Source organism: Monocercomonoides exilis, assembly GCF_001643675.1.
Source record: "Monocercomonoides exilis strain PA203 chromosome Unknown scaffold5-2102611, whole genome shotgun sequence".
Taxonomy (NCBI): domain Eukaryota; phylum Preaxostyla; order Oxymonadida; family Polymastigidae; genus Monocercomonoides; species Monocercomonoides exilis.
Genome location: NW_027150550.1, coordinates 879,812 through 905,843, shown reverse-complemented (window position 1 = coordinate 905,843; position 26,032 = coordinate 879,812). Strand labels below are relative to the sequence as shown.

Genomic DNA, 26,032 nt, shown 5'->3' with positions numbered 1-26,032 from the left:
ATTCTTGCTTTGAAACAAAATTATCATGGAAACAGCCAGTCTAACAAATTGTTTGAAATGGAAAAATGGAGTTTTTGTCTAATTCATCGTCATTTCAAACGCAAACTCACTGCAACCGATAAATTGATAGATGAAATGATCGAAATGAAAAATAGATTTATTCTTGTTTTCGAACGACTTTCAAACAAAGTTTATCAATATGGATTTCATAAATTGAAAGATCAATACGTAAAATCACAATTGATGTTTCGAAATAGCTCATCCAAATTTTTAATCACGTTTTTCACTTAAAAATCTTGTCTGCATATTTTCACTCTCAAATGCAAAATAAACTTGAACTTAACATTTATTCAAATGAATAAAAATAAAAATTAAAAGTATTATTTTACAAAATATTACAAGATGAAATTTTTCAATTTGAAATGAAATTTCAAAAAAATTGCTCATAATAGATTCGCTCTATCAAAAGTATAATCATAAAAACGATCCGCCTGCAAACTGTGAATCCCAATATGCATCTTCTTTTTCTTTCCATTTTTGCCACAGCAACTTTTCGGCTTCTGCTTGCTTTTTCTTCCTATTTGAATCGGTAATTCTTTCTTTGACTTCATAACTCGAAAAATCTTTTCCTTTCTCATTGAAAATATCAGCTTCTTTTTGCATCGATTGGGGATTTGATTTTCTGTATTTCCTTTTTTCTTTTGATTCAAAAAATAATTCATCTTCATTTTCGTAATCAGCAAAGCCCTTATCGATTTCTCTTTCAACTGATGCAATGTCATCGCTTTCATTGATGTCAACAAAACTTTTCTGTTCCTCTTGCTCTGAGATGCTTTCTCGAGTTCTTCTTTGTTTCTGTTCAGGAAGAGATGAGTCAACCATCGGAGTTCCGGTGTTTGTTCTTTCTTTGTGAAGTGTTTGAAAAGATGAGCGAATTAAGGAAGAAGTGTTTTGATGATGAGCTTTTTTCGATAGATCACGTTTGATCATTTCCGATGGGGGTGTATCCAAAGGATAAAGAAGATGATTGACTGGAGCTGAATGTTTGGTTTTGTTGAGTGTGTTTTCATTGCTCAAATTATTTGGAGTATTTTCTACAGAATGACTTGGCGAATAAGTTGAAGCAGAAAAAGAGGTATCTGTATAAATTTTACGTGTGTTGAAATTTTGTGTATTTAATTTTGTAGTTGGCAAAGGTTCGATATTATCATGAGAAGAATCAGAAGCAATCTTCATTGAAGATGGTGAGCTTTCAATTGAAATCTTTTGCTGAAATGGAAAATAATCTGTATATTTCTTATCAGGAAGAGATGTGGAAGTAAAATAGGAAAGATTAAAAGGAGGAGGTGGTGGCGGTGGAGGTAGAGGAGTAAGATGAATATTAAAGAAAGAAGGAGATGGCAGTTGTGCTTTTAGTTCTTTTTGTGAAACAGAAAATGATGACGATGATGGAGAGAGTTGAGAGGAAGGTGAAGAAGCTTTGTTATTTGTCGGTCGAGGAAGTTGAAGCGGAGTGGCAATAACATCCGAACTGACGTGTATTGGAGCCATGTGCTTCGGCAACATTTGTTGTTGTTGGAAAAAATCAGTTTGTGATGGGATTTTACTTGCATTTTCTGAAAGATCTGAAGCAGCCGATGAGTCTGAAGATGAAGTAATGTTTGAAAGATTTGAATTCAAAGAAGAATGAGTTGAAGGTGAATGCGTTGATAATCTATCAAATGGTTGTTGTGATTGTAAATGTGATTCATTTAACGCTGAAGGCGATATATTTTGATCGAGAAGCGTTTGATTTTTTGTACTGGTTGATGAAAATTGAGAAAGTGTGAATGATGATGAATCCAAACACGTTTCAGATAAGTATTCGGTCTCTTTTTGTATGGGATACGAATTCTGTCTGGATGTCGTTGAAGGCTTCACAAATGTTGAATGAAAATCTGGGTTCTCTTGAGACAATAAGTTATCTTTTGCTGACGAATCGCTATAACGAACTTCATCTCCAATAATTGGCGATAAAATAGAAAAATCTTCATCATCGGCAATGCCTTCTGTTGTTATAAGTTTCTGCTCATCTATTTGTTGCTCTATTTCATTTTTCGGCTCAGTTGTTGCATTTGAGATTGAACTTTGATTCTTTTCTATTTGAATATCAGTTTGACATCCAATGTCAATTGATATTTTCTTTTGTCCGTAAAAACTGTTCAATTGCTTGTTAAGTTTATTAACTTTTCTTTTAAATCTTTTTATCAAATTGTGTCTGCGTATTTCTGTTTGTAAAGGGATACGAATAAATGAGTGCGATCGAGTTGGATTTGAAGTCTTCGATTTTTTCTTTAGCAATTGTCTGGATTTCTCTTTTTGCATCCGAGAAAGATCACTGTTTATTTTGTCATCAAATTTAAAAGAAGAATCATTGAAGTTTTTATTGTTTTTCGAAGGGTTTTTTATTTTGGTGTAAACTTCTGATCGAGGAACTGCCGGATTGTCATGTTTAAATTTTGGAGCTGACGACAGTGGTTCAGAATTGAATAATAATTTTGCTTGCAAATCAGATTGGCTGTCAGCATCATTCGACTTAGAATGCTTATATTGACTGTTTGATGAGGAAGTGTTCGTCACATAATCAGAAGTTTCGCCTTCCTCATTTTTGTTTGCAATTTCAATTTCTGCAAGCGCCTTAGAAACAACGTCTTTTACTCTTTCATCATGAATTTTAGGTTTGCTGCTCGTTGAAATTAATTTGTCAACAACTTCATTGACTTCTCGATTTCTTTTGAATTTTTCCCTTTTCTGATTCTCTTCAGTAATAAGCAAAATAATTGAATCGATAAATCAAAATTTAAATAAGACCTGACTGTAATGATCTGGAAAAAAGATTAATTTCTTTATTTGTTTGTTGCATTTGCTTTGTTAATTTGCGTAGCATTGATTTTTCTTTTTCTGCATTTTCTTCCTCTCCGTCTAAAGCAGAAAATGAATTTTCAGAAAACCTTTGAAATTTTTTCATGATATAAAAGGCTGAATATCTTTTAAAAAAGAAATAATCTCCTTGTAGAAAAAATGCGAATGATTTCAATTCGACATTTTTAAGAAAAGACAATTCCCGCAATGGTTCGAAATAAATACGCGTTAATGCGTCTGCTATCGTTTGCAGTATTTGTTTTCTTCATAAAGCAAAAGATAATTATCAAAAAAGAAAATTTCTCACAAATAAAAATTGTGGGCTGTCGATTAAAATGGAACAGAATTTTTTCATTTATGAAAAATCTAATGATTTGTTCCAATTCTTTTCTGCAATCGTATGATTATAATTCTAACATTATCGTGCAATATTTAATAAAAAAATATAATAAAACGAAAAAAATTCTTTGAAAGAAGAGAGTGGAACAAAATTCATAAAACAAAAAATTTTGTTACAATTAACTGTATTTTTTTGCTGATATGATCTCCAATCTATTATAAATGTATTTTTTCATTGATAAATTATTGTCTGCGCCTTCGAATTGAAATATAAATTTTATTCTGAAGGAATAAAATGTTCATTCTTTTTCGGGATTCTATTCTGTCAGAAATACTTTTCAAAATAATAACTAATATTTATAAAAGTTGTTGTAAAAAATTGCACGATTAAAATTAATGCATACTTCATTTTTTCGGAGACATGCTTCTTCTTGAAATTCGACTGGATGCCCTTGAACTTCTCCCAGTTGAAGATCGTCTCTTTTGCTTTTTCTGTTTTTCTGCTTCGTTTTCGAGTAGCGCAAAGGAAGACATTGCTTGCACTTGTTGCGAGGTAAGCTCAATTTCTGCAATAAGATCTTTCTGCCTCTTTCTTTTCTCGATTTCCTGAAAAGTTACCATAAAAGATTATTCAATTACGAAAAGGAAAAATGATACGAAAAAACATTAATTTGTCAAATGGATGAGAAATTTTTATAGAAAAAAAAGTTTCAATAGCCAAGCCGCAAATAAAAAATTTTTTTTAAAATATTTCTCTTTTTCTTTTGTAAGTCTTTTCTTTTTCACACCTTTCTTTTTGATGCCATTTGTAATTTGTGAAATGGAGTGAGTGTTGCATCTGCAGCGAGTGTTAGCAACAGCTCATTTCGATGAAGTGCATCAGCCAAGCGAGAAATCATCGATGCCGAAAAAGCAGAGTAGCTGAATTTTCATTTGTGTTCGATTATACACGATTGAGCCAATAAAAGATATTCACATGATTGAATTCGCAAGTGAACATAAAGAAATATAATAAAAATTTAAGGAAAAAAAATTATTTAAAAAAATAGAATAAATAAATAGTGCAAACTCTGAAAGATCGCCTAATGAGATGAGGAAAGAGCGGTCCCACCATCTTTTCCATTCTTTTTTTTCTTCTGGCAAAAGCAATGACTGAGAAGTTGGAAAACCGCACATTGGCAGCAGCGATGGTGCTGAAGAGCCAAAATACAAGTCAGCTCGAGACGAAAGACGGGGTGAAGTGTCAGAATGAAATGGAGACGAATCTGAGCCAAGTGAAAGAAATGAAGATGAACGTGGTGAATGAGATGAATGAGATGACTGGGATGATTGAGACGCTGAAGTGGATGATGATGTTTCGGGTGAAGTGACTCTGCCTCCATCAACAACAAGCCTCAGAAGCGGCTCTGCCACGTCCGTGTCGTTCCACCCTTCGTCTCCTCTGTTCCCTCCCAGCGACAAAGAAGAGAGCTGAAGGCAGTATCCCTCTTGCAGAGTGTCAATGATCGCACGAGCAGAATGAGAGGGCATGCCAGTGAAAGAGAGATCCAAGCTGATGAGGGAGACATTCATTCGGAGCATTGAAACGAGGCAGTCTGTCAGGCAATCTTCGGAAGTTGAAGCTGAATTGGCGAATATGGGGCAGTGAGACAGAGAAAGAGAAATCAGGGGCAGATCCGTTGTGAGAGCGAGAAAGATGCACGAAGCAGACAAAGGAGTGATTGAAGAGTGAGACAAGTTCAAAGCAGACAAATGTGCAAATGGAGCTGCGCCTTTTGGCGCTGTCTGGAGAGTGCGAGATGGAGACGGTGAGCGATGCTTTTTCTGTGGAGATGACTGCTGCGTATCTGAAGTTGTTGCTGTCTCATTCGATTTCTCTGCCTTTGAAGCAATCAGAGGACTTGTACGTTCAGCTCTTGAAACATGTTGAGAAGAGTTCTGTGTAATGATTGAAGGATGCTGTATTGGCGGGCCTTCCTTCTTCTGTTCAACATCAGCGCTCTCCTCGTCTTTTTCTTCTGCATCTGCATCATCGATTTCAATAGATTGGATGCTGCCTGCTTTGTATTGTTCAATGGATCTCATCACTTTTAAAACCTCACTGACTTGCACGCCTTTCAACCTCTGTTGAAGTCTTTTTTCTTCTTTTTCCTTTTGTTCAGCTTCAATGCGCAGTCTCTCGCGCTCTTGGATACGCTCCCTCATGCTCATTGGTCGCGGCACAGAAGATGGAGAAGAAGATGATGATTGCTTTTTTTTGGCAGCAGCTGTTGAAGAAGTGATCTCTGAAGATTTTGTGAATTGTTTTTCTGATGAAGATATTTCAATATTTGCCTGTTTACAACTCTCAAAAGTTTCCATTTCCTCTTTTAATAGTATGTTCTGAACCCGTTTCAATAACGTTGCAATTGGAGATTGCTTAATTCCTGGTAATTCAAGAAGAAAATATGCAAAATTCCTATCATCAATTCGTGAGCATGTCCATCCGAGTGATTTAAGCGATGCAAGTTTAGAAATATTATGAATTTGTTGTTCGACTTGAAAAGAAGACAATGAAATCCAAAGTGTATGTAAATTGTTCATCAGGGGAAAAGTTATTCCAAAGGCCTGAGTTGTTATTTGACTTCTTGAAACAGCTTTATTTCTTGAAATATCTAAAACAGTCAAAGATGGATTCTTGGTCATGCTGTTGCAAAGGCTTAGCAAAGCTTTTTCTTCCAGAGAATTCCCAGAAATGAAAAGTTGTTTAATTGATGAATTACAACATATTGTTTCAAAAAATGCTTCTGCTACATCGCTGCATATATTACAATCTCTAAGGTCAATTACTTCAAGAGTTTTACTGTGCGAGATTAAATGCAACAAAGAAGAAATAATTGATTTATCAATTAAGATTTCACGAGGGCATCCACAAAATGAAAGAACTTTTAGAGATGGATAAAATGATAACGATAATAATGAAGATGTAAGTGTTTTGCTATACGGCTCCTGATTTGAAGTTAATTATTTTATCAATTTAAATAAATGAAGTCAGTTAAAAAGAAATGTCATACATCCGATATATTATTCCAACTGAATATTTCTTTCTGTGAATATATGTATCTTTTAAAATCAAAATGTTCAGAAACTTTAAATGACTGACATTTTAGAGAATAAGACAAAGCAGTTTGATTCATGTCATAAATAATAATAATTACATTTGTGATCACTATTTTTTCGCAAATTTTTAACAAGTAATAATGAAAAACAGATAAACATTTTCTATTGAAGAAGAGATATATTCATATGAAAAATACTAATGAAAATTGTTAAAACAATCAATTATGCTCATTAAAAATGAAATATACAGATATCGCATAAAATACCGGACAAGATCGATATCTTAATAACCGCAAGAAGACATTTTCTGACAATTTTCCTCAAAACACATCTCGTCAATACAAACTCATTTAAAAAACAAGACTTTTAAAATAGCTTCATTTGTGCTCAGAGAAAATTATTTTAAAAATCTCGATGAAATTGGATTTTAAGTTTCTCTTGGAATCAAATAATATTTTTTTCTGAGCACAAATGAAGCTATTTTGAAAGTCTTGTTTTTTAAATGAGTTTGTATTGACGAGATGTGTTTTGAGGAAAATTGTCAGAAAATGTCTTCTTGCGGTTATTAAGATATCGATCTTGTCCGGTATTTTATGCGATATCTGTATGGTGATTAATAAACCCGAACATTTTCACAAATCCGGTTATTTTTTTTGTTCATTAAAACAGAAGAAATAGATGATAAAAATTAAAAAGGCAAACATTTATTTTTTTATTAAACTATTTATGACGGGACAGAAATTTTTTAGTAACAATTTTTGTTTTTGATGAAGATCAAAGAATTTTTTAATTTATTTTTGATCATTTGGGACAAAATATTTGACTTCAGACATTTTCATTGAATAATTATGCATATGCGATGAACTTTTTGTGATCAGAAAATTAGAAATAAATATGTTGATTTTTTGAAATACGTTTGGTGTAACAAAACATAATGTTATTATATCAATGATGTTTGTTAACAGATATGAAAATCAAATTGTTTTTGAAATCTGGTTGAGTTTAAAAATGTTATAAGTGAAACAGTTTTTTCATGTTTTGTGCATAAAAAGCTTGAAAGTCCATATTTTCCCCCATTTGTTTTGCTCGTTTTTAACCAACTCTCTTTCTTTGTTTATTTTTAATTACAAGGTTATGAAACATGCATATCTTCGTTTTATTATTCGAAATGTTTTATGTTTTTGACATTTAATCAATTTAAAAAAAAAAATATGAAAAAATGAAAATTTCTTTGCTTTTATTTGATTGCATGAATTATTTACCGCGATATCATGTCAATAAGATAATAATGTGTTGATTTTCTTAGCAATTAGTCATTTCAATTTAAACCAAATTTGAAAAAAGCTTATTTGTCTTTTTCGAAAATTAATTTGTGCTTCTTGAGCAACAACATATCACAAAGTTTTAACCAGGCCAATCCTTTATATAAATCTTTTTCATTTCATGCACATCACTTTAAATATCCAAAAAATGTGTTGCTTATTATTATTATTTTTTCATATTTTTTGTCAAAAATGATGAAATGTCAAAAACATAAAACATTTCGAATAATAAAACGAAGATATGCATGTTTCATAACCTTGTAATTAAAAATAAACAAAGAAAGAGAGTTGGTTAAAAACGAGCAAAACAAATGGGGGAAAATATGGACTTTCAAGCTTTTTATGCACAAAACATGAAAAAACTGTTTCACTTATAACATTTTTAAACTCAACCAGATTTCAAAAACAATTTGATTTTCATATCTGTTAACAAACATCATTGATATAATAACATTATGTTTTGTTACACCAAACGTATTTCAAAAAATCAACATATTTATTTCTAATTTTCTGATCACAAAAAGTTCATCGCATATGCATAATTATTCAATGAAAATGTCTGAAGTCAAATATTATGTCCCTTTTGTTTATAGAAAAAAATGTTAAAGGTTTTGAATGATTTATTGACAAAATCTAATTTGTTTTATTTTCGTGAACCCAATCAATACAAAAAAATGGCTTTTTCATGAGCGATATTGAAAATGAATAAAGAAACCGTTGCTCAACGATAAGATACAATATTTTTTGTTTTTTCTTTTATCAATGAACGACTTTTGAAAATAAATTTTCACTATGATAACAATATCGCCTATTCTTCAATCATTCCCACATGTTTTTTTGTGCTTCCATAATGACAATGACAAACATCTGAAATTTGTTCGTAAATAATCCTTTAAAAAAAGATCATATAACCAATATAAAATTGGATGGAACAAGAAACATTTTCGCTTTCACCGAACATAGAAGTTCCGGTGAAAGATATCGCATATATAGCTCCAAGTATTGTATTTTCTGATCAGCCAGGAAGACGAACAATAGAAGATAGCATTTTTGTTGGAAGACCAGATATTATTTTTTTAGGAGAAATTGACGAATCTCTTGATGAAAAGGTTAGCGAACATTCCTTTACGAATTTCGCCAAAGAATTATTTACGACACATACAAAAGGATTTAATAAGGTTATTCCCCTTGCAAAACTATTGACTCATTCAACCGAGCCTTTAAAAAAAGCTCTTTTAAGAATGCCTGATTTGAACCATGAGTTTTTGAAAAGTGAAGGAAAAGCTCAATTCATGGATTTACTGTGCATTATGAAAGATGCTCCAGCAAAATTTTCAATCAAACAGCATGTGAATATGTTTATAACAAGAGCTGTCAAAATACCTGAACTGCGGGATGAATCCATTTGCCAAATTTTAAGGCAAGTTTCTGACAACCCAAGTACAGAGTCCACTTTGATTGGTTGGAGATTAATGTCGCTTTTACTATCATGCATTCTACCAACTCCTAAACTTGAGCCTTGCCTAATTAATGCTATAAATACGCAACAACAAGTTGAACGAAGAATTCTAAAAGGTCAAGATAATTCAAATACAAAAAGCGCTTCTTCTGGTACGGGGTCGTCAAATTCCCAATTTCGAACCCCATTTGTCTCATTAAAGTATTTTTTATTAACCATGAGTTTATCAAAAATTTACACTGGACTTTCAATTGGAGGATGGAGTGTGAGCGTTGATCCCCGTGTTGTTGCTGGAGGTTCATCCGATGCACAGAATTTGAATAATAAATCCAAAAAGGATTCAAAAGATAATGCAGAGATCAGCAATTCAATAAAAGAGGATAAACCGATAAGTTTAAACATGGATGCACAATTAGATGTATTACCGATAAATGTTTTAATACCTCGAGTTTTTGATACTTGGCTTGATGAAATATATTGTTGGCAGATTTACACTGAAGAATTATATGATGAAGAGAAAGCAATGAAGATGGCGGTCGAACAAAGAGAAAGAAAAGAGAAGCTTAGAGCGGAGAGAGAAAAAGCAATGAGGCAAGCGGAAGAAGAAGAAAGAAGCAAAAGAGAAGCAGAGGCATTTGAAGAGGCACAAAAAGAAAGAGATAACAGTTCAATGGATGAGGGTGACAATCTGACAGAGTCATCTAAAGAAACGTTGTCATCTGGCGACAGCACTCAGCACAAGCGACTCAAACATCGCCGCCCTCTTCCGCCTAGCGAAGCACCACCAACTGCGCCAATTGAGGAAAAAGAGCAGACACACGCAGAGGAAGAGGCGGAAGAAAAGAAAGTCGATGGAGAGAATACTGATTCAGCTCTGCAAATTGAGTCTTCTGGCGTTGAAGCAAGAGGAGAAGCTCGCAACGAGAATGAGCCTGCATCCTCATACATTTCTGACAACTCGTTTGAACCACGTCAGCTTGTGCCTCCACTTCATATCCCTTTGAAGACAATGATTATTCCTCAGATTTTAGCAGTTCTTTGCAATTCAATTGTTGTTCCGCCGAATGCGACATCCAAAGACATCACTGCTCTCTTTGCGATTTCTGGCAATCCTTCTCAAGTTGCACATGCAAAGAAGATGGCAAACACGGGGAATTACTTCGTTTCTGAGTGGAAAGACGCAAATACCGCAGACGACTCGGGCGCTGTGCCTGCCACGACGATCGCGACGCTGCTGAAGAACTGGCTGCGCGGGCTGTCTGAGCCATTGATTCCAGCTGCACTTCACAAAAGGATCAGAAACTCAGAGTCTGCAATCAACACATGCACGATCATAGAGACACACACACCAAACATGAATTTTTACACTTTGAAATATCTTATTCGCTTTCTGAGAAGAGTTTGAAACCTTTTGTTATTCATCACATTAAGCCAATTATTTCATTATCACATTTTAATGTTTCCTTTTTCATAAATCTCAATTTTTTTTTATTAACAATTTGCTTTTACAGATGGCATTTGACAAAGCCGAAGCACAATTTCTTTCGAATGTCACGCAACTTGCATACACATTTGCTCCTCTGCTGTTCCATCCAGATGCAGACAAGTCAATTACGCTCAAAGATTTCGGATTATTTGCTGAGAGAGCTAAACGTGCTGTTCAGGATATCATATATTGCCTTGCTATTTCTCCAGATGAAGAAGACAGATTCAGACAAATCGATGATAGCACAAGGTGGCAATATTGCCTTCAGGGGATGAAATTATATCGATAATTTTTTTTTTAGTTTTGATTAATCTGTTGAAATTAATAATTTATTTGTAATTATTGTCGAATAACTAAGACTTTCCATTTCACTTGAAATCTTAAGTTTGAGATGTGTGAAACTCGTAATTGTATAAATCGAAACGCTGGAATTCATTTCAAATAGATCTTTTTTATTCTTCTTTTTCTTGTAATTCAATTGATCAATTTCCTATAATTTTAAAAATAGAGCGAAAGTTTTAAATGAATATCAATGAATATGCTTTGAAATAATATATACATTTATTTATTTCAATAATAAGCGTTCTTTGCAAACATAACACCAAAAATATTCATTTCCCTTAATTGTTACTGTGACTAATTTGTCATGGGTAATATTTCAAGTAACGTTAACGATGAAAAATCATTGCTCTCAATTGGAACAGAGAGCATTTTCGATGAAGATTTTCTTCGTGAAAAATTTGAGACAAGTCCATTTCGTGCTGTGAGCGAAAGCGAAGTGGATTTAATGCCAAATCAACAAGCATTTTCCGCAAAGGATTTCGAGAATTTTAGTTATTTAATCGGGAAATATATAGGAACAGAAGAATTTAGCAAGGCTTTGATTGCACAAGCACCTGAAATGGCTCAATTTTCGGAGTTATATTCAATGAGATCCGAATTATTAAGTCGAATTGGCGTTCAAACGAGAAAAGAAATGGAAGAAACAGTTTGCATTATTTTCTTGTTGCTATCATTGTTCTTTATGATTCATTTTCTTTTGAATATTTTGGAATGATTTTTTGAACTTAGATCGAAGAGCCTCCAAAACTCGTTGTTGAACCAACAATGCCCCAAGGTCAGGGAACGCAAAGTTCGGTTGAAATGGCTTTGAATCTATGTTGTGGCCTTGCAAAAGCATTAAGCATTGCATCTCCAGAAGTTGGCCAAACTGTTCTTCAATCAATGTACAAAGCCGTTGGTTCTCTATCATCACAATCACTTTCACCTCAAATGTACAGCGTTTATAAAGGGATTGGTGAGATGGTTACATGGTTTCGCCATGAGCGTCGCAAGAATCAAAGCGCAACAACAGGCAATCTGGATTGCTTGGATGCTGTCGCTGTTCTTGTTGCTCTTGGAATTTCAAGTGGACGAGTTCAATATCTTCTCGAAGCAGCAAACGAACTGTTAATGTCAACTCAATCGTCATCTCAAGAGCAAGGAACAAAGATAGTCAATGAAAAAAGCCAAAAGAAAAGCGTAATTGAGATAGGGGGAATTTGGGAAAGCATTTCAAAATTAACAAAACAGCATGGATCTTATCCTTTTGACACGAAAGCAAAATCTGAGTGGACATCCGCAGAATTGGCGTTTTCATCGGGTGCTATTCTACAACATAAAGAATCCGGAAGCCAGAGAGCAAAAGAAGAAAAAGGAAAATTAAAGCAAAGAGAAATTCTTTCAGTTGCCTGCGATGGAAAATATTTATTTGTGTTGTGTGGAGATGCTGTTATCAGACGTTTCGGTACAGGCCAAGAAGGCACACTTGCTGGACGCGAGTATACAGCAAGGAAGGAGGACGACAAAGAAGGAGAGTCTGAAGGAGGCATCGATCTATTTGAGGGAAGCACCACATCAGAGAGGAAAATAGGATCAGAATGTGGACTATTTGCTTTGACTTATCCTCAGCGGAGAATCTGCGTGGTGCACAGGACAACAACAGGAAAAGTTCGTCAAAAGAACAATAAAGCGAATACAAAAGAAAACGGAGAGAACAATTCTGAACGGCAGTGTGTTATTTCTGTTTATGACTCCGAGCAGTTGGCACTTTTGAGCAAAGTGAATCTTCAAGAGAACGCGTCTGAAGGAGAAGAGCAAGCAAAAGTGATCGAAGGAGAAACAATAGAATTACCTGACCTGTTCAAAGTTGTTGGTGAGCTGTGCGGGGACTATCCCTTTTTGAGGTATTATCTTGGCGGAAAGGAAAGTGGAAGAGGCAGAGCAGACTCTGCAGCAAAGAAAGCACAAGACGAAGGAAAAACTTCTGAAGAATCGGACAAAAAGAATGATGAAGACGATTCAAAAAAAGAAGACGATAGCGAAGACGATGATGACAGCGAAGATGAAAGTGATGATGATGATGATGATGATTCATCTGATGACGAATCAAATTCAGATGATGACTCTGACAGTTCATTAAAAAAGAAGAAGAAAGAAAAGAAGAAGAAAGCATCTCTTTTTGACACTCCTGTCAAGAAAGCTACGGCAGCTGTTTCTATCAAGCTTGAATCAGAAACGAACAAAGAGGATAAGGATGAGAAAGAAGACGAAGAAGAAGACGTGTCAGGGATTGAGGAATACGAAGAAGACACTGACAACGAATCAGAGGACGAAGAAGGATCGAAATCAAAGAAGACAGGCTGCATTAGCGGCAAGCAGATCCGCAAGATGGGCCACTTTGCATTCGCAGTGATGAAGAGCGATGGACAGTACGTGTATCACATTGGCACACTGAGAATGGATCCTGTCAGTGCAAGTTCGAACGAGGAGGTGCCTTTTATTGTTGTGCACGTATTTGACCCTGCAAACCACTGGATGCTGGTTAGGCGTCATCTTATCGACGTCAGAGGAAGCATGGCATTATCAAGACAAAGTGCGTTGAAAAGCGTGAAATGCAAACTGTGCGACGAAGAGATTTCTCCAAACGGGCGCTTATTTATTTGCGATCGATGCAACCAGATTTATTCAGGTGACAAAGAGGAGTTTATTATGTGTGAGTCATGCGCCATGGGTGGAAGAACAAACCAGCTCCATCAGCAAGGGCACAGCATGAGGCTTATCGATGCGTCGTCAACATCTTCTGCTGTTGTTTCCAACAATTATGTGACTATTGGCGATCTCTTTAGCGGAAGAGTGTTTTGCAACGGAGCAACAATTGGAATGATATGCAAAGGAAGCAGCGATTCACATGCTTCTTTATCGATTGAAGAAGATGATGAAAAAGCTATAAAGAAATTGGTAGTTGCAGAGATGATCCAGTTTGATTTGAGTAGCGAAGTTTTAAGTGACGAAGAAAAAAAGAATAAAAAGAAGAAGAGACACATTCTGCGGTGCCTTTGTGGGTGCAATGTGTCTGATGTGACAGATTTAGATTCAAAAGCATGTGAAAATTCGGTCTATGCAAAGCTTAAAGATGCTCTTGCAAAAGAACCAAGAGATGGAGAGGAATCTGATGATGATGATGATGATGATGATGATGAGGAAGAGGAGGAAACAGGAAAGCCATGCACTTCACTTGGATGGAAAATCGTTGATGGAATGGATGAAGGAGCCTTGTGCTATGATAGATCTCACAACAACTTTGTGATGGTTAGTTCCCGAACATCTCTTTTGTCAGATACACCAGTTGCGTCAGAAGATGAAGAGAACAAAGGAAAAATAATGCACAATATTATGAAAGTGATTAATCAAACGGGAACAGCAGTCCCTGCTTTTGTGCAGAGCCAGCCTTGGCTCTTGAATCAAGACGAGTGCAAAGAAGAGGGAAAATGCACATGTTCCTCAAAGACTCAGCAACGGATGAACAGTCGCGACTTGTTTGATGCTGCCATTAAGACTGCTTGCGAATGCGTAAAGTCTACTTCTGCTTCAGATAACACAAGCAACGTGCCAAATTGGAAGGAAGATTCCATCCGTCTTCTTTTGGCTTCGTCCATTCTGAGCTCAATTGGAGAGTTGAGCGCTTCCTGTTGGTTTGGCACGACTAACAACGGAGCAAATGCATTGGGAGGTTCAAGCGAATCATCTTCAAGTGTTATCAGCGGACCTGGAGAAGGAAAGATACTGCCTTTGTTTATTCCATTCGGTGTTGACCTGACTGAGTACATGTTTAGAGAGATGGCCACATCAGTCAATCTCCTTAAAAACGTGAGTCAGACAGTTAGTGCTGTTTGCTCCGGAGGAACAACAGTCGCACAAGGAATATGCGCATCTCTCTTATCCGTTCTTTCTGTGGTGCAGCTGAATCTCCGATTCCTTTCGCTTTCTGGAATGAGCAGCGCAACTTGTGGCTTTGTTGATCCTCATAAATCACGACTTGTTTTGGCAATTGAAAATGTTATCACCTGCTTTTCAGAATTGCGAGAGAAGATTTTATCTGAAATAAAAGCAAAAGATTGCGAGAAAAGCGAATGCAAAAAAATGATGCCCAAATGCGTTATTGCTGGCGCTTCATCGCAGATTATTGATGCTGCAATTGATTCATCGCTGATCACTACACTCGAATTCAACACACCATCGAAAGCACTTGCATCGCTTGCGGACATTGTCAGCGGTAGAACGAAAAGCCTGAATACAGGAATCTCCATGTCATCAACATCTTCAAAGGACCATTCCACAAACGAGTCAAACGTTTCATTGTCAGCTCGAGTGTTTTCTTCGTCTGGTTCTTCTTCCCGTCTGTCTGCCCTTCTGCTTTCTATGCTATCGGATCCAAGAACAGACAGAATTCGAACTATTCTGTCTACAAGGCATCCGCTTGTTCGCTGGTTGGGGTGGCGCGGACGCGACCAATTGATCCAAGTTTGGAATGCATTGATAAATGTGGAGAAGGAATACGGAGAGCGCAAAGTGAAAGAAACAATCTCCGATGTGTGCTCGAGGAATTCAAAGGAAGCAGCTTCATCGTCGGAACAAAGCAAGAACAGTTATGAATCAGAGAATAATGCTGATGTTAAGACAACAGTTGGCCCTATTCTGGAAGTGCTGCAGAAGAAGCTATTTTCGCTCTTTTTCAGAGTTATTCCGAAAGCACCAAAGAATGCAGACGAAAATTCAGGGGATGATTTAGAAGGAAAAGAAGAGCAGCCAAAATCAAAGAAAGATTCGTCAGCATCTGTTTCCTCATCTTCATCGGCAGTTGCTTCTGCAATTGCAGAATCAAAAACAACTGTCGAAGATTTGGATGTTTCATTTAATGGAATGTTTCCATACTTTGTTATTTATGCAAAGAGAGTTTTGACATCATCAATCGAGCTCTTGCAGTCAGTTAAAGTGGAATTGAAGGGAATCGCCTCAATGACAGATCCACAAAGAGAAGAAGTTATGAACGCTCTTCGCGACACGCTTGTCTGCCATCTTTGCCGCCCACTTCTGTCTGTGATCTATGCCATGCGCGCATCATCTACAGTTGCTGAAATCTTTCTTCGCCCCGTTTTGGATTTGCTGCGTGAGTTCAACGAAGCTATCCAAACATTGTTTGAGGCAACTGGAGGCAACCAGCTGAGCAGCTGGGGAGAGCAGGTGACGAACGAAGAGGTGCTCCATCTCAGACAGGCCGCACAGCTAAACGAGAACAACTCGAAGTCTGCAGTTGCTGAGAGCGGAGAAGGAATTGTGGTGGAAAGCGACCATCCTCATCGCAAATCAGAAGAGTGGAAGAGAGTTGTTTATGTTCCTGGAACTATCGGATATCGTATTAATTTCAATAAAAAATGCAAGACAGCAACAGGATGCTCGTTGAAGATATACGAAGCAGTTCCAAAGCGAGACGATAGCCAAGAGCCGATGACGTCACAAAACAAGCAACAAAAAGGAGGAATCATTCCTCCTCTTCACAAGGGGGCAACAAGTTTGGAATGGGAAAACTCGACTTGGGCAAAAGTTTTGGAGGAAAGAGAAGCATTGCAGTCAAAGGGAAAAACTAAAGATGACTCAAAGACAAATGACAAAGATAATTTGAGCATCGACAAAGTTGAATTGGGAGCACTTCTCCACGAATACTCACAGTCATCTTTCCCTGCTGCTGATTCTTCCGCACCTTCTGTAATCGTAATGAGCCCTGCTTTGGTTGTTGAATTCGCTTCGACGATTGGAACTGCTGGTCTTGCTGCTGAATGGGGAGTTGAACTTACTGTTATGCCAATTATTCCGATTCAAGGTCCTCATGCCACATGGTTTACAGAGTTCCCTCATCACATGTCAACAGTTGCAAGCAGCTTGGCATTGACTCTTGTTGGAATGACAAACAAACAAGGATCTGTTTCCTCTGCATCTACTTCACTGTTTTCTTCTGCATTCAGCGTCATCAGCCTGATGGAAGAGAAACGCCGCCGTGAATCGATTATTAACAGACGAAGAAGAGCTGGCCTTCGCAGCTTTGGTGGAAACATCGAAAAGGGAAGAATGGTTGTTCTTCCTCCACATACAGGATCATCTTCGTCCTCATCTTCATCGTCCTCATCATCGTCTTCTGTTCCTCCAAAAGTTGGAGTGGCAGCTAGCTCAACCGGCCCAGTTGCGGTGCCTCCAGCCACAATGGAGATGATTGCTGCTGCAGCTAAGTCAGGCGTGGAGTGGAAAGGATCGTTCTATCAATGTGCTTTGGTTGTTGATGAAGAAAATGAAGCCACATCAATCAATTTATTTAAACAAGGTCTCAACGAAGAATTTGCACAGCTCCTTGAAAAGGAAGTGCGAGAGCTTCTTAATAGACAGCAAAAAGAGAAGCAAGAACTCATACAAAAGAAGAGCGGAGTTGCAGACCCAACATTCCCACAGGCATTGGATGAATGCAAAGGACAATGCAACCTTCCAATAACGTTCCAAGAATTGATCGCTCTGTCTGATTGTGATCTTGTGGAAGTGATTGAATCAGCTCGTCGTAAGTTGAATGCTTCAACCAATCCAAAGTTGCGTCTTCCTCCGACAATTGCTTCTCTGCTTACTGCATCGACCGATGCATCACCCACAAAGTCAGTCATTGACACATTGATGAAAGCTGCTCCTCCGCTTGGCATGAGCCAGAAAGGAAGAATAGTTGGAGTCTCTGCTCTTTCTGCATTGCTCGGCGCTGGATGCTCGTGGAACAAAGATGTGCTGGCATCGGTAGAGAAAATGGCCTCGTCTCCATCGTCTGCGTCGTTTGCCTCTTCGCCATTCAGCTTGGGAGCGCTTTCCTCACCTGGACCAAAACAGACAATCGATCCTGAGCTTCTGCAAATGTGGCGCTTGTGCACTCATGCGGTAGGCGCACTCATTATGAGTGCTCAAGGAAAAGGAAAGGATTCATTGTCGATTTTGAGAGATGAAGTTTTGCGGAGAGCTTTTCTCGTAACACAGAATGCTAACTTCACATCATGCGAATCAGATGCAGAGGCGAATGAAAGAGCAAAAGACTGGAAATCAAAATCTGTTGATGAAAAGCAAGATGAGCTCAGAACAATTCTTAACTTCTGCAGAGAAGTTTCGAGTGTGCAATTTGTGAGAAGCGTGCTGTTTGCTCGTTTGGCTGCTCGTATGAGATGCTATGCATTGAACCAGCTGGCGTCTGTTTTCAAGCAGTCAGGAAGCAAAGTCCCATCGCGTTTGTTTGCTGATTTGTCACAGTGCGAGCTCTGCCGTTCGATGAGCACAATGTGGAGCATTGCAGACATTAGCGGCATCTCTAATGGGATTGAACTCTCAGGAAAACTTGCAAAGGAGGCAGCATCTGCACACCAAGAACTTTACTCCACTCTCATCCAGCTGTTTGATTTAGTCAACACACTCAAAACAAATCCAGTTCCATCATCACAAAACATCATTAACTGTGCTATCATTTCATCGTTGCTATCCACCTTCGTTGGAGGCTTTGAAGCATCTGAGCATCTTCTGAAAGCAAGCTCATCACCCTTCAATTTATCTAAACTTATATCATTGATCACTTCAATAATTACGCTTCCTCCAATCTCTATTCCTGAATTCAATCAGCTTCGTCTCTCAGCCTTGTCTTTACTGAGAGTAGTGCTGTTGTGGGTGTTTGAAGAACTGGACGTTGAAGATGGTTCGCTGGATGCAATTCAAAAGAGCGTCTGCGATTGTCTTGGCGTTTGCATTGGAATTGCATCAGATGAAATGCAAAGAGACAAAACACAAAAGTCAGCTGAACAGCGCAAATTCTTGTCGTTGTGGAAGGTGAAAAAGGGATCTGCTCAGCACGAACTTTCAGAAGGTGAAGAAGCAAGCGAAGAGTCAAAGGCAGAAGAGCAACACGAATCAATTTCTTCGAAACTGATGGAACCAATCGACGACTCATTTGCCTTTGCTGTGGCGTCGTTTGTTGCGTACGCCAGCTGCGAGATCGAAGGTGTGTGCACAACACTCATCCGCGATGAGGCATCAGCTGCGAAAATCCTATCGAACATAGCCACACTTGCTTGCGTAGGAACGGTTAGGATTCAAAGAGCTGCAATAACTGCTTTGCCTCATCTGATTATCTGCGCCTCTCCATCAACTACAGCTTCAACTGTGTCCGTATGTGGATGCAAATTGAATGTGCTTGATGTTCTTATGACATTATCAAATCTTCCTTTGTTCGGAAGAATCCAGTTCCTTATTGGATCAGAATCTTCGCCAGCGATTGAAACAGAGCAAATGAAATTGGTGAAAGCATTGTTGTCTTCAACATTGTTCACTCTTTCAGGAGCGGAGTCATCGCTTGAAGAGTCTTCAATGAACAATGTTGTTTTAATGTATTTGGAGCAACAGAAACTGTTTTCTTCTCTTTCGTCATCACCAATCTTATCCGAAATGCAACAGCTATTCGATTTGGACGACGAAACAATTGATTCTGGTAAACAATGGCTTGAAACGAGAATGAAAGAGTTGAAGTTGGAGGATGAATCTTCAAAGTCATCATCTGCTTCAGCATCAGCATCTTCTTCTGTATCTTCGTCAGCTTCTGCTTCTTCTTCGTCTTCGTCATCATCATCATCTTCTTCTTCAGCATCTGCTGATGCAGCCTTTTCATTGTTGACTCCGCCTTCACCAGAACCAGAGCTTTCTCTATCTCCATCTGCAATGAGTGTGTCATCTCTTGATAATGCAAGCTCAGGAGCAGATGAGAAAAAAAAATACATCAGTAACATTCGCCTTCAATGCTTTAAGGAATGCCTTCACACCATCTTAGCCATTCCTTACCGACTTGAAATGGCAAGTTCTACACAACACATCTGCAACGTTGCGCTTGATGCGATTCGCTCTCTTCTCATAACTGGAAAAGATGCAACTGTCCATCCAGAAACAGAAAATTCTAAAAAAATATTTGCAGAATGGGTGTCTCTGGTGAAGAAGAAAATTTCTACTCAAATTATTCGTCTTCCTTCATGCATTAAAGTGGCATTCCCATGGCTGAAGGAAGTGTCAGGAGCTGAATTAGCATCACCTGAAGGCTCATCTTCTCCAAGTCCAATCTCGAAATCTCAACAACCAATAAATCTCACTGAAGCCATTGAAGGAATTATTGTTGGCGAAGCCTCTTTAGGCATCGTTGGATGGGAGAAAGAGATTGGTCTTTCGGTTGGAGCGTATGTTATTGAGAACAGCAGCGGAGAGAGAGGAAGAGTTGTCCGCGTTGACAATGGAAATCCTCTTGTTTCTGTATCATTTGAATCAAATCCGACTGAGATAGCTGTTGTTCCTTCTGGTTGTCTCAGCATTCTCTCATCAACAATCGGAGGTTCTGCATCTTCTGCTGAAGGAGATGGAGATGAAGAATTCTTTGGAACAGAGCTGGTGAAAAGTGTTGTAGATATTGTTTACTTGCACAAGGCACAATTTGGATTGTATGCGAAAACATTCGGTAAGTCTGATGCACCAACGGGAGATGACGCACTTTTGTGGGCAACAAGCTCACTTGTGCTATCTCGCTTGCACAGAGATGCTCTCAATGTCATGAATAGACTTGCATGGATGCCATCAATCGTGGCAAAGGGGCATCTGAGAGATTTCGTGTCTTCAATCGTTGGCATTGCTTCTCTTGGTGGCGTTCCAGAATCTGGAGTTGCGAGCGCTCAGCGTGTTATGGCTTTGGAATCTTCACTTTGCGGAAGCGATTTTGGAATTGATTATGCTTCCAATAAAGCCCAAAAAGAAACTACAGATAAAGAAAGCAAAGTTGCAGTCGCTGAGGATGCGGAAACAGCAGAAGGCGATGCAACATCAGCACTTACTAAGAATAAGAAACAAAAAGACGAATCAACATTGATTACGGACGGCTTCATTTCTGGCTGGAAGGACAACTTCTTTGGAGTAGCTACAACAGTTTGCTTCCAATTATGCACAGTTTGCCATACAATGGGAATTGTTGAGTGTCCTTCTTGCCAAGTTCCCCTTATGTCTCGTTCATTTGTTCAAAGTGAAAAGAATCGCTTCAAATGCGAAGAATGCAAAGAGTGGTGCGATTTCAATGATTGTTCAATGAGCTGCTCGTGCGAAGAAGAGGAAGAGGGTTCATCAAAGAATAAATCAAATCGCATTGCTTTCTTTGCAATAGTGTCACGTGAAGAGTTTAAAGCATTGTCCAAAAAGGCTTCTAAAGGAAAGAAAGACATTCTTGTTCCATTGCTTCATTGCAAAGGAACATCAGTTGTGAGAGTGCCTTTCGATGACGATGAAATTATGGAGTGCGACATGAGCACCGGAAAGTTGCAGAACAAGGTGAAGGGAACAAGCGTTTCCACTTCCGCATTCAAACATCCAGAGATTCCGTTTGATCCAAGGCTTATTTGGGAGATTGATCCATCAGTGACTTTGAAGAAGAAGAAGAAGAAGAAGAAGGGAAAGAAGGATGATTCCGAATCAGAAGAAAAACCAACTTCTTCATCATCTTCAACTTCTGTTCCAGTCGCTCATGCAAGTCAAGCAAAGAAAGGTCCGCTTAGATGGGAAATTCTCCCATGCTACTTCCAAGATAACGAAGCATCGGAAACGTTTAGCCATCTGCCAAAGAATAAATCATTGAAAAAGCTTGAAATTCTTGCATTCTGGAATGATATTGAGAATAAATCAAATACTTATTTGGATGAAACCAACCAATCAGTGGAAACAAAACTTCAAGTGCTGAGAAAGACTGTAAAGGAAAACAATCAAAATGATTCAAAGATGCCACCAGAAGAAATCGCTCTTATTGAGAATGAAATAAAATTGTTACGTAGAGTTGAGTTCCCATCTCTTGCTCAGAAGTTTATGAACAATCTTAAAGAATATCATTCAGCAAAATGGGTGAAAGAGTATATGAAAGGAATGGACGAATCGTGGACAGCAAAAACAACGTTCAACGAAAAGAAGCAGGTGATGACTGAACCACGTGTGATGCTGTCTATGCTTTCAATGATGAACTCATCGAGCGGCGATCGTGTGCTTATTGTTGGAAACGATTCATTCTTTTTGACTTCGCTTCTGTCTGATGCAGTTGCACCTGGTGGTGTTGTTCTGCAATGCTGCTCAACGCTCTGCTTTGACGAATTTGTCAAGAAAGCTAACAAATTCGGAAAGAACGCAAAGATACAGCCATATTCACTTCGATCAAAAGAAAAAGGAGATAAAAAGAAAGGAGAAACGTCTTCTCATGCACTGGCCTTCTATGATGTGGTTGGTGGAATGCCATTTGGAATGAATGTGATGCGTACAACATGCGGAATCACAGACATGCCTTGCTCTCTTTATTCATTCGATTCAATTGTTATCACTGAAAAGTGCGACGAAAAGATCCTTCTTCAAGCTCTGAGCTTGCTTTCATCAGAAGCTGCACCAGCGAACGAAGCATCACGAGGAAAGTCTCGTGTTCCTCGTATTATCTATCCAGACTCTCAGTCAAATTCGGTAAAGATAATGTTCAGGAGGAAAGTTGCTCAACCATCTGCTGCTCCGAAAGACAATACTACATTCCGTCCAATGTGTTATCGCGGTGAATGGCTGAAAAGCTGGCAGCAGAAAGTTGAAAAGAATGGAGTGAATTCATTATCTGAAGACGAAGTGAAGAAGACACTCAAAACAGAGAGTATAACATGTGATGCGTTTAAGGTGTCGAATTTCAATCAAGTATTTATAAGCTCCATTTCCTCTGCTCCAGCTGCAGAATCTGACTCTAAAACAGAATCTAATCTTAGCAAAAAAGCTAAAGCAGAAAAGTTGTGGAGCTCAATTCACTGTCTTCAACAGGGCATTTGCTTATCATTTGCTCGATCGCATTCAGATGTTGTAAAAAGCGAAGACAAGTCATCATCAGCAACATCTTCATCTGACAAAAAGGATACTGACGAAGATTTATTGGAAATGTCACTCTTTGAGTGTCCTCCGTGCTGGCTGTGCGGTGGAAAAGGAGATGGAATTTGCGCTGTTTGCAAGGTTAAATGTCATTGCCACACATCTGTTGAGATAGCTGCGATGAAGAAGAAGAGGAAAGAGGAAGAGAAAGCGTTGAAAAAGGAGGCAAAGAAGAAAAAGATGAAGTTAGAGCATCTGAAGACAAAAAGGAGGAAGTTTAATGTTTCATATGGCATGGCTAAATGTAGTTGCTGTTTGCTTGGAAAGAAGGAAGAGGAAGAGGATAAAGAGAAAGAAAAGGAGAAGGATACAAAGAAAGGGAAAGATAAGAAGAAAGGAAAGAAGGAAATAATGAAGAGAAAGCCATATCGTCCATGGAATTGTGAAGCTGTTGATCATTCAGAAACTTCTTCGGAGTCCAGCAATTCTTCATCATCAAAAGCGAAGCACAGCGCAAAAGGTTCAGAGCAATTGTGGCTGTGCTTGGAGAAAGGAAGAACTACAGACAATTTTGCATCAACAACAGAAGCAATGAAATGGGCAGAAGAAGGAGCAAAGGTTGTGTTTATGGGAGTGAGAGGTGTTGCGCCAATTGAAGAAGAAGAAACGGAAAGCTCATCATCTTCGCTTCAGCCAGATTCTACAATTGAACCAGAAGCTTTAGAAAAAATGGGCGGGCTGATGCTTTTACTAGCAAGCCAAGCAATGAAACAGGAGCAGTTGAAGGAAGGTGCAGGCATTAAAGGAATTGCTGGACTTAGCCTTTTGATGGCAACCGAATCCATGTTAGGCGGGCTTCGCAAATCATCTGCTTCAAAAGATGGAAAATCAGAAACTGATGGTGATGTTGACTTAAGTGTTGGATTGTCAATGCTGATGGCTACAGAAGCTTGGAAGAAAGCCAAGCCAGAAATAAGTACAAAAAAATCTTTTCTCCCGTTTTCCGTTCCTGTAGCGGAAGAAGATGATGAAGACATTCCGACGATTGGATCAACAAAAGCAATTGAACTTGAAAAGAAAGAAAAAGAAAGATTAAAGGAAGATGCGAAGAAAGAAAAGGAAGAGAAAGATACTAAAAAAGACAAAAAAGACAAAAAAGATAAAAAAGGCAAAAAGGGGAAGAAAAGCAAAAAAGAAGAGAGCGACTCTGATTCTGAATCCGACGATGACAGTGACGAAGACTCAGACGATTCTGATGACAGCGACGATTCAGACGATTCAGATGATTCGGATGACTCTGATGATTCGGAAGGGTCAGACGATTCAGACGATTCTGAAGACTCAGACAGCAGCGATGATTCAGATAGCTCAGATGACTCCGATGACTCAGACGATTCGGATGACGACAGCGATTAAGAGAAATTCGAATTTTTTTTATAAAAATAAAGATTAATTTATGTTTTCTATTTATCATTTTGATCCTCATCCTTCTTCACTTTTGTATCCTTTTTAAAAATGTTTTTTATTTCGAGTAATTGAACTCAATAAAACAATGGAACTGTAAATGACTTTTATTTCCTATTGCTTCATCATAATGGCACAAAAAGATAACGAAAAATAATTACGAAAAATTGTGTTAGGAATATCCTTTTGCTGGATAATTATAAAAACATTCCCTCAAAATATGAAGAAAAATCATCTTCTCGAGTATGTATTTTTTCGACCGGAGCAGACCAAATACGCTTTTCTTCATCTTTAATTTTCTCTTCTTCCTCTTCCTCCTCTTCTTCTTCTCTATCATTCTTGTCTTCAACTTGATATCGTTCTTTATGCGTTTCACTATTGCTGTCAAAGTCACTCAATTCATTTTCTGTTGAAACAACTTTTGATCGTTTGCTTTTCTCTGAATAAGCATCGTCTTCTTCATCTTCTTCATCTTCTCTTGCTCGTTTTCTTTTTTCTTTTGAAAGAGCATGATCTTTATCACCTTTTCCCTCAGCAAGTCTCCTCTTTTCATCTGAAGTCTCTTCGTCTTCTGAATTATTCAGCTTTTCATTATCCAAACTTTGTTCTTTAATTCGTTTTCTTTCTTTCCTTCTTTGCCTTCTTCTTTCTTTAAGTTGCGATTTCAAATTTGGCCACATTTTCAAAGCACACTTATCGCATAATCTGACTTTCACTAAAGCATCTTTCACTTTTCCATCTTCTTCATATCTAAAAGGAACCTCATAACTTGTCAGATCGTGCATTCTCGAGCACTTTTTTTCGCCGCATACAAATTGTCCTTTTCCTTCGATCACTTCACCTTCGGTTCTCCACCTCATTCCTATTTTTCTAGTTTTATATCCAGAAAGATCAACAATACAATATTCCCGAAATAATTTCTTGTAATAAGTTTGTGCTAATCTTGTTTCCCAAGTATCCAGCGCGTCATCTTCTTCGTTGCGAATGAATCTGTAAGTTTCCTTCAAAACATCGAAATCTGTCTTCATTTTTTGATTAAAAGTTGGTAGTGGTTTTCCTTCTGCAATGTAATAATCTTTCAGATACTTCAAATGTCTGCTGTAAGCATCCATGCGAATAATATGCTGTTTTCTAAGATGTAATTTTTTTGTTTTTGCCGCATCACTCTCTTCTTGAATGGTTTCATCTTGCTTTCTGCCCATTTGTTCAGTCAATCCAAAAGATTCATCATCTCTATGTTTATCTTTTGGATTCATAACTTTTATTTAAACTCAACAATTAACGAAGAAAAACTGATGAACCTGCCATAAAGAAAAAAAAACCAAACATTATTATTTGACTATATTCTATTATGTTTTGATCAATTAACATTTTTCAATATTTTTTAATGAGCATGTCTTTGGAAAAAGATACAGAACGTACTTGGAATCCTTTACCTTCAGATCCAGAAGCATTTTCAAAATTTGCGTATGAACTTGGAATGAAAAAAGATTTTGAATTTCAATTGATTTGTGTGTTCTTCTTTAATAAAATAAAATTTACAACTTTATCTCCCAAAGATTCTTTTTCGAAAGAAGATCTTGAATTTCTGCCGCAGCCTGTTTTTGCAGTTATATCTCTTCTTCCTTAGTTTGTTCATCTTGAAATATATTTCGAAAATATTGAACTTATCTTTTC

General features: G+C 37.7%; 5 protein-coding genes across 5 annotated transcripts; 2 read left to right on the top strand and 3 right to left on the bottom strand.

Annotated features, from left to right (window-relative positions):
* Nucleotides 1-25: 25 nt before the first annotated feature.
* On the bottom strand, nt 26-2,364 carry MONOS_10137 (uncharacterized protein; the record flags this gene model as incomplete). The annotated part of the gene is made up of 1 exon (XM_067862554.1): nt 26-2,364. The coding sequence occupies one exon, from the start codon at nt 2,362-2,364 to the stop codon at nt 475-477; it is 1,890 nt and encodes a 629-aa protein (XP_067734256.1). The 3' UTR covers nt 26-474.
* Nucleotides 2,365-3,356: 992 nt separating this feature from the next.
* On the bottom strand, nt 3,357-5,601 carry MONOS_10136 (uncharacterized protein; the record flags this gene model as incomplete). The annotated part of the gene is made up of 4 exons (XM_067862553.1): nt 3,357-3,590; nt 3,645-3,846; nt 4,029-4,161; nt 4,310-5,601. 3 exons carry the CDS (start codon nt 5,599-5,601, stop codon nt 3,646-3,648), a joined length of 1,626 nt encoding a protein of 541 aa, XP_067734255.1. The 3' UTR covers nt 3,357-3,590; nt 3,645.
* Nucleotides 5,602-8,574: 2,973 nt separating this feature from the next.
* Nucleotides 8,575-11,140, top strand: MONOS_9529 (putative RhoGAP domain). The gene is made up of 2 exons (XM_067880038.1): nt 8,575-10,519; nt 10,632-11,140. Exons 1-2 carry the CDS (start codon nt 8,588-8,590, stop codon nt 10,893-10,895), a joined length of 2,196 nt encoding a protein of 731 aa, XP_067734254.1. The 5' UTR covers nt 8,575-8,587; the 3' UTR covers nt 10,896-11,140.
* A 112-nt stretch (nt 11,141-11,252) lies between these two features.
* MONOS_9528 (uncharacterized protein) lies at nt 11,253-24,465 on the top strand (the record flags this gene model as incomplete). The annotated part of the gene is made up of 2 exons (XM_067880037.1): nt 11,253-11,594; nt 11,678-24,465. 2 exons carry the CDS (start codon nt 11,253-11,255, stop codon nt 24,305-24,307), a joined length of 12,972 nt encoding a protein of 4,323 aa, XP_067734253.1. The 3' UTR covers nt 24,308-24,465.
* MONOS_9527 (putative Folate-sensitive fragile site protein) lies at nt 24,451-25,708 on the bottom strand. Its single transcript, XM_067880036.1, has 2 exons — nt 25,683-25,708; nt 24,451-25,625 (listed from the first exon to the last, which is right to left on the bottom strand). Exon 2 carries the CDS (start codon nt 25,609-25,611, stop codon nt 24,553-24,555), a length of 1,059 nt encoding a protein of 352 aa, XP_067734252.1. The 5' UTR covers nt 25,612-25,625; nt 25,683-25,708; the 3' UTR covers nt 24,451-24,552.
* Between the last annotated feature and the right edge of the window lie 324 nt (nt 25,709-26,032).

Excerpts from the sequence above, each read along its gene's own strand:
- MONOS_9527 (XM_067880036.1), bottom strand. The coding sequence starts at position 25,611 with ATGAATCCAAAAGATAAACATAGAGATGATGAATCTTTTGGATTGACT.
- MONOS_9529 (XM_067880038.1), top strand. The coding sequence starts at position 8,588 with ATGGAACAAGAAACATTTTCGCTTTCACCGAACATAGAAGTTCCGGTG. Across the intron at positions 10,520-10,631 it reads TTATTCGCTTTCTGAGAAGA|ATGGCATTTGACAAAGCCGA; the intron begins GTTTGAAACCTT and ends TTGCTTTTACAG.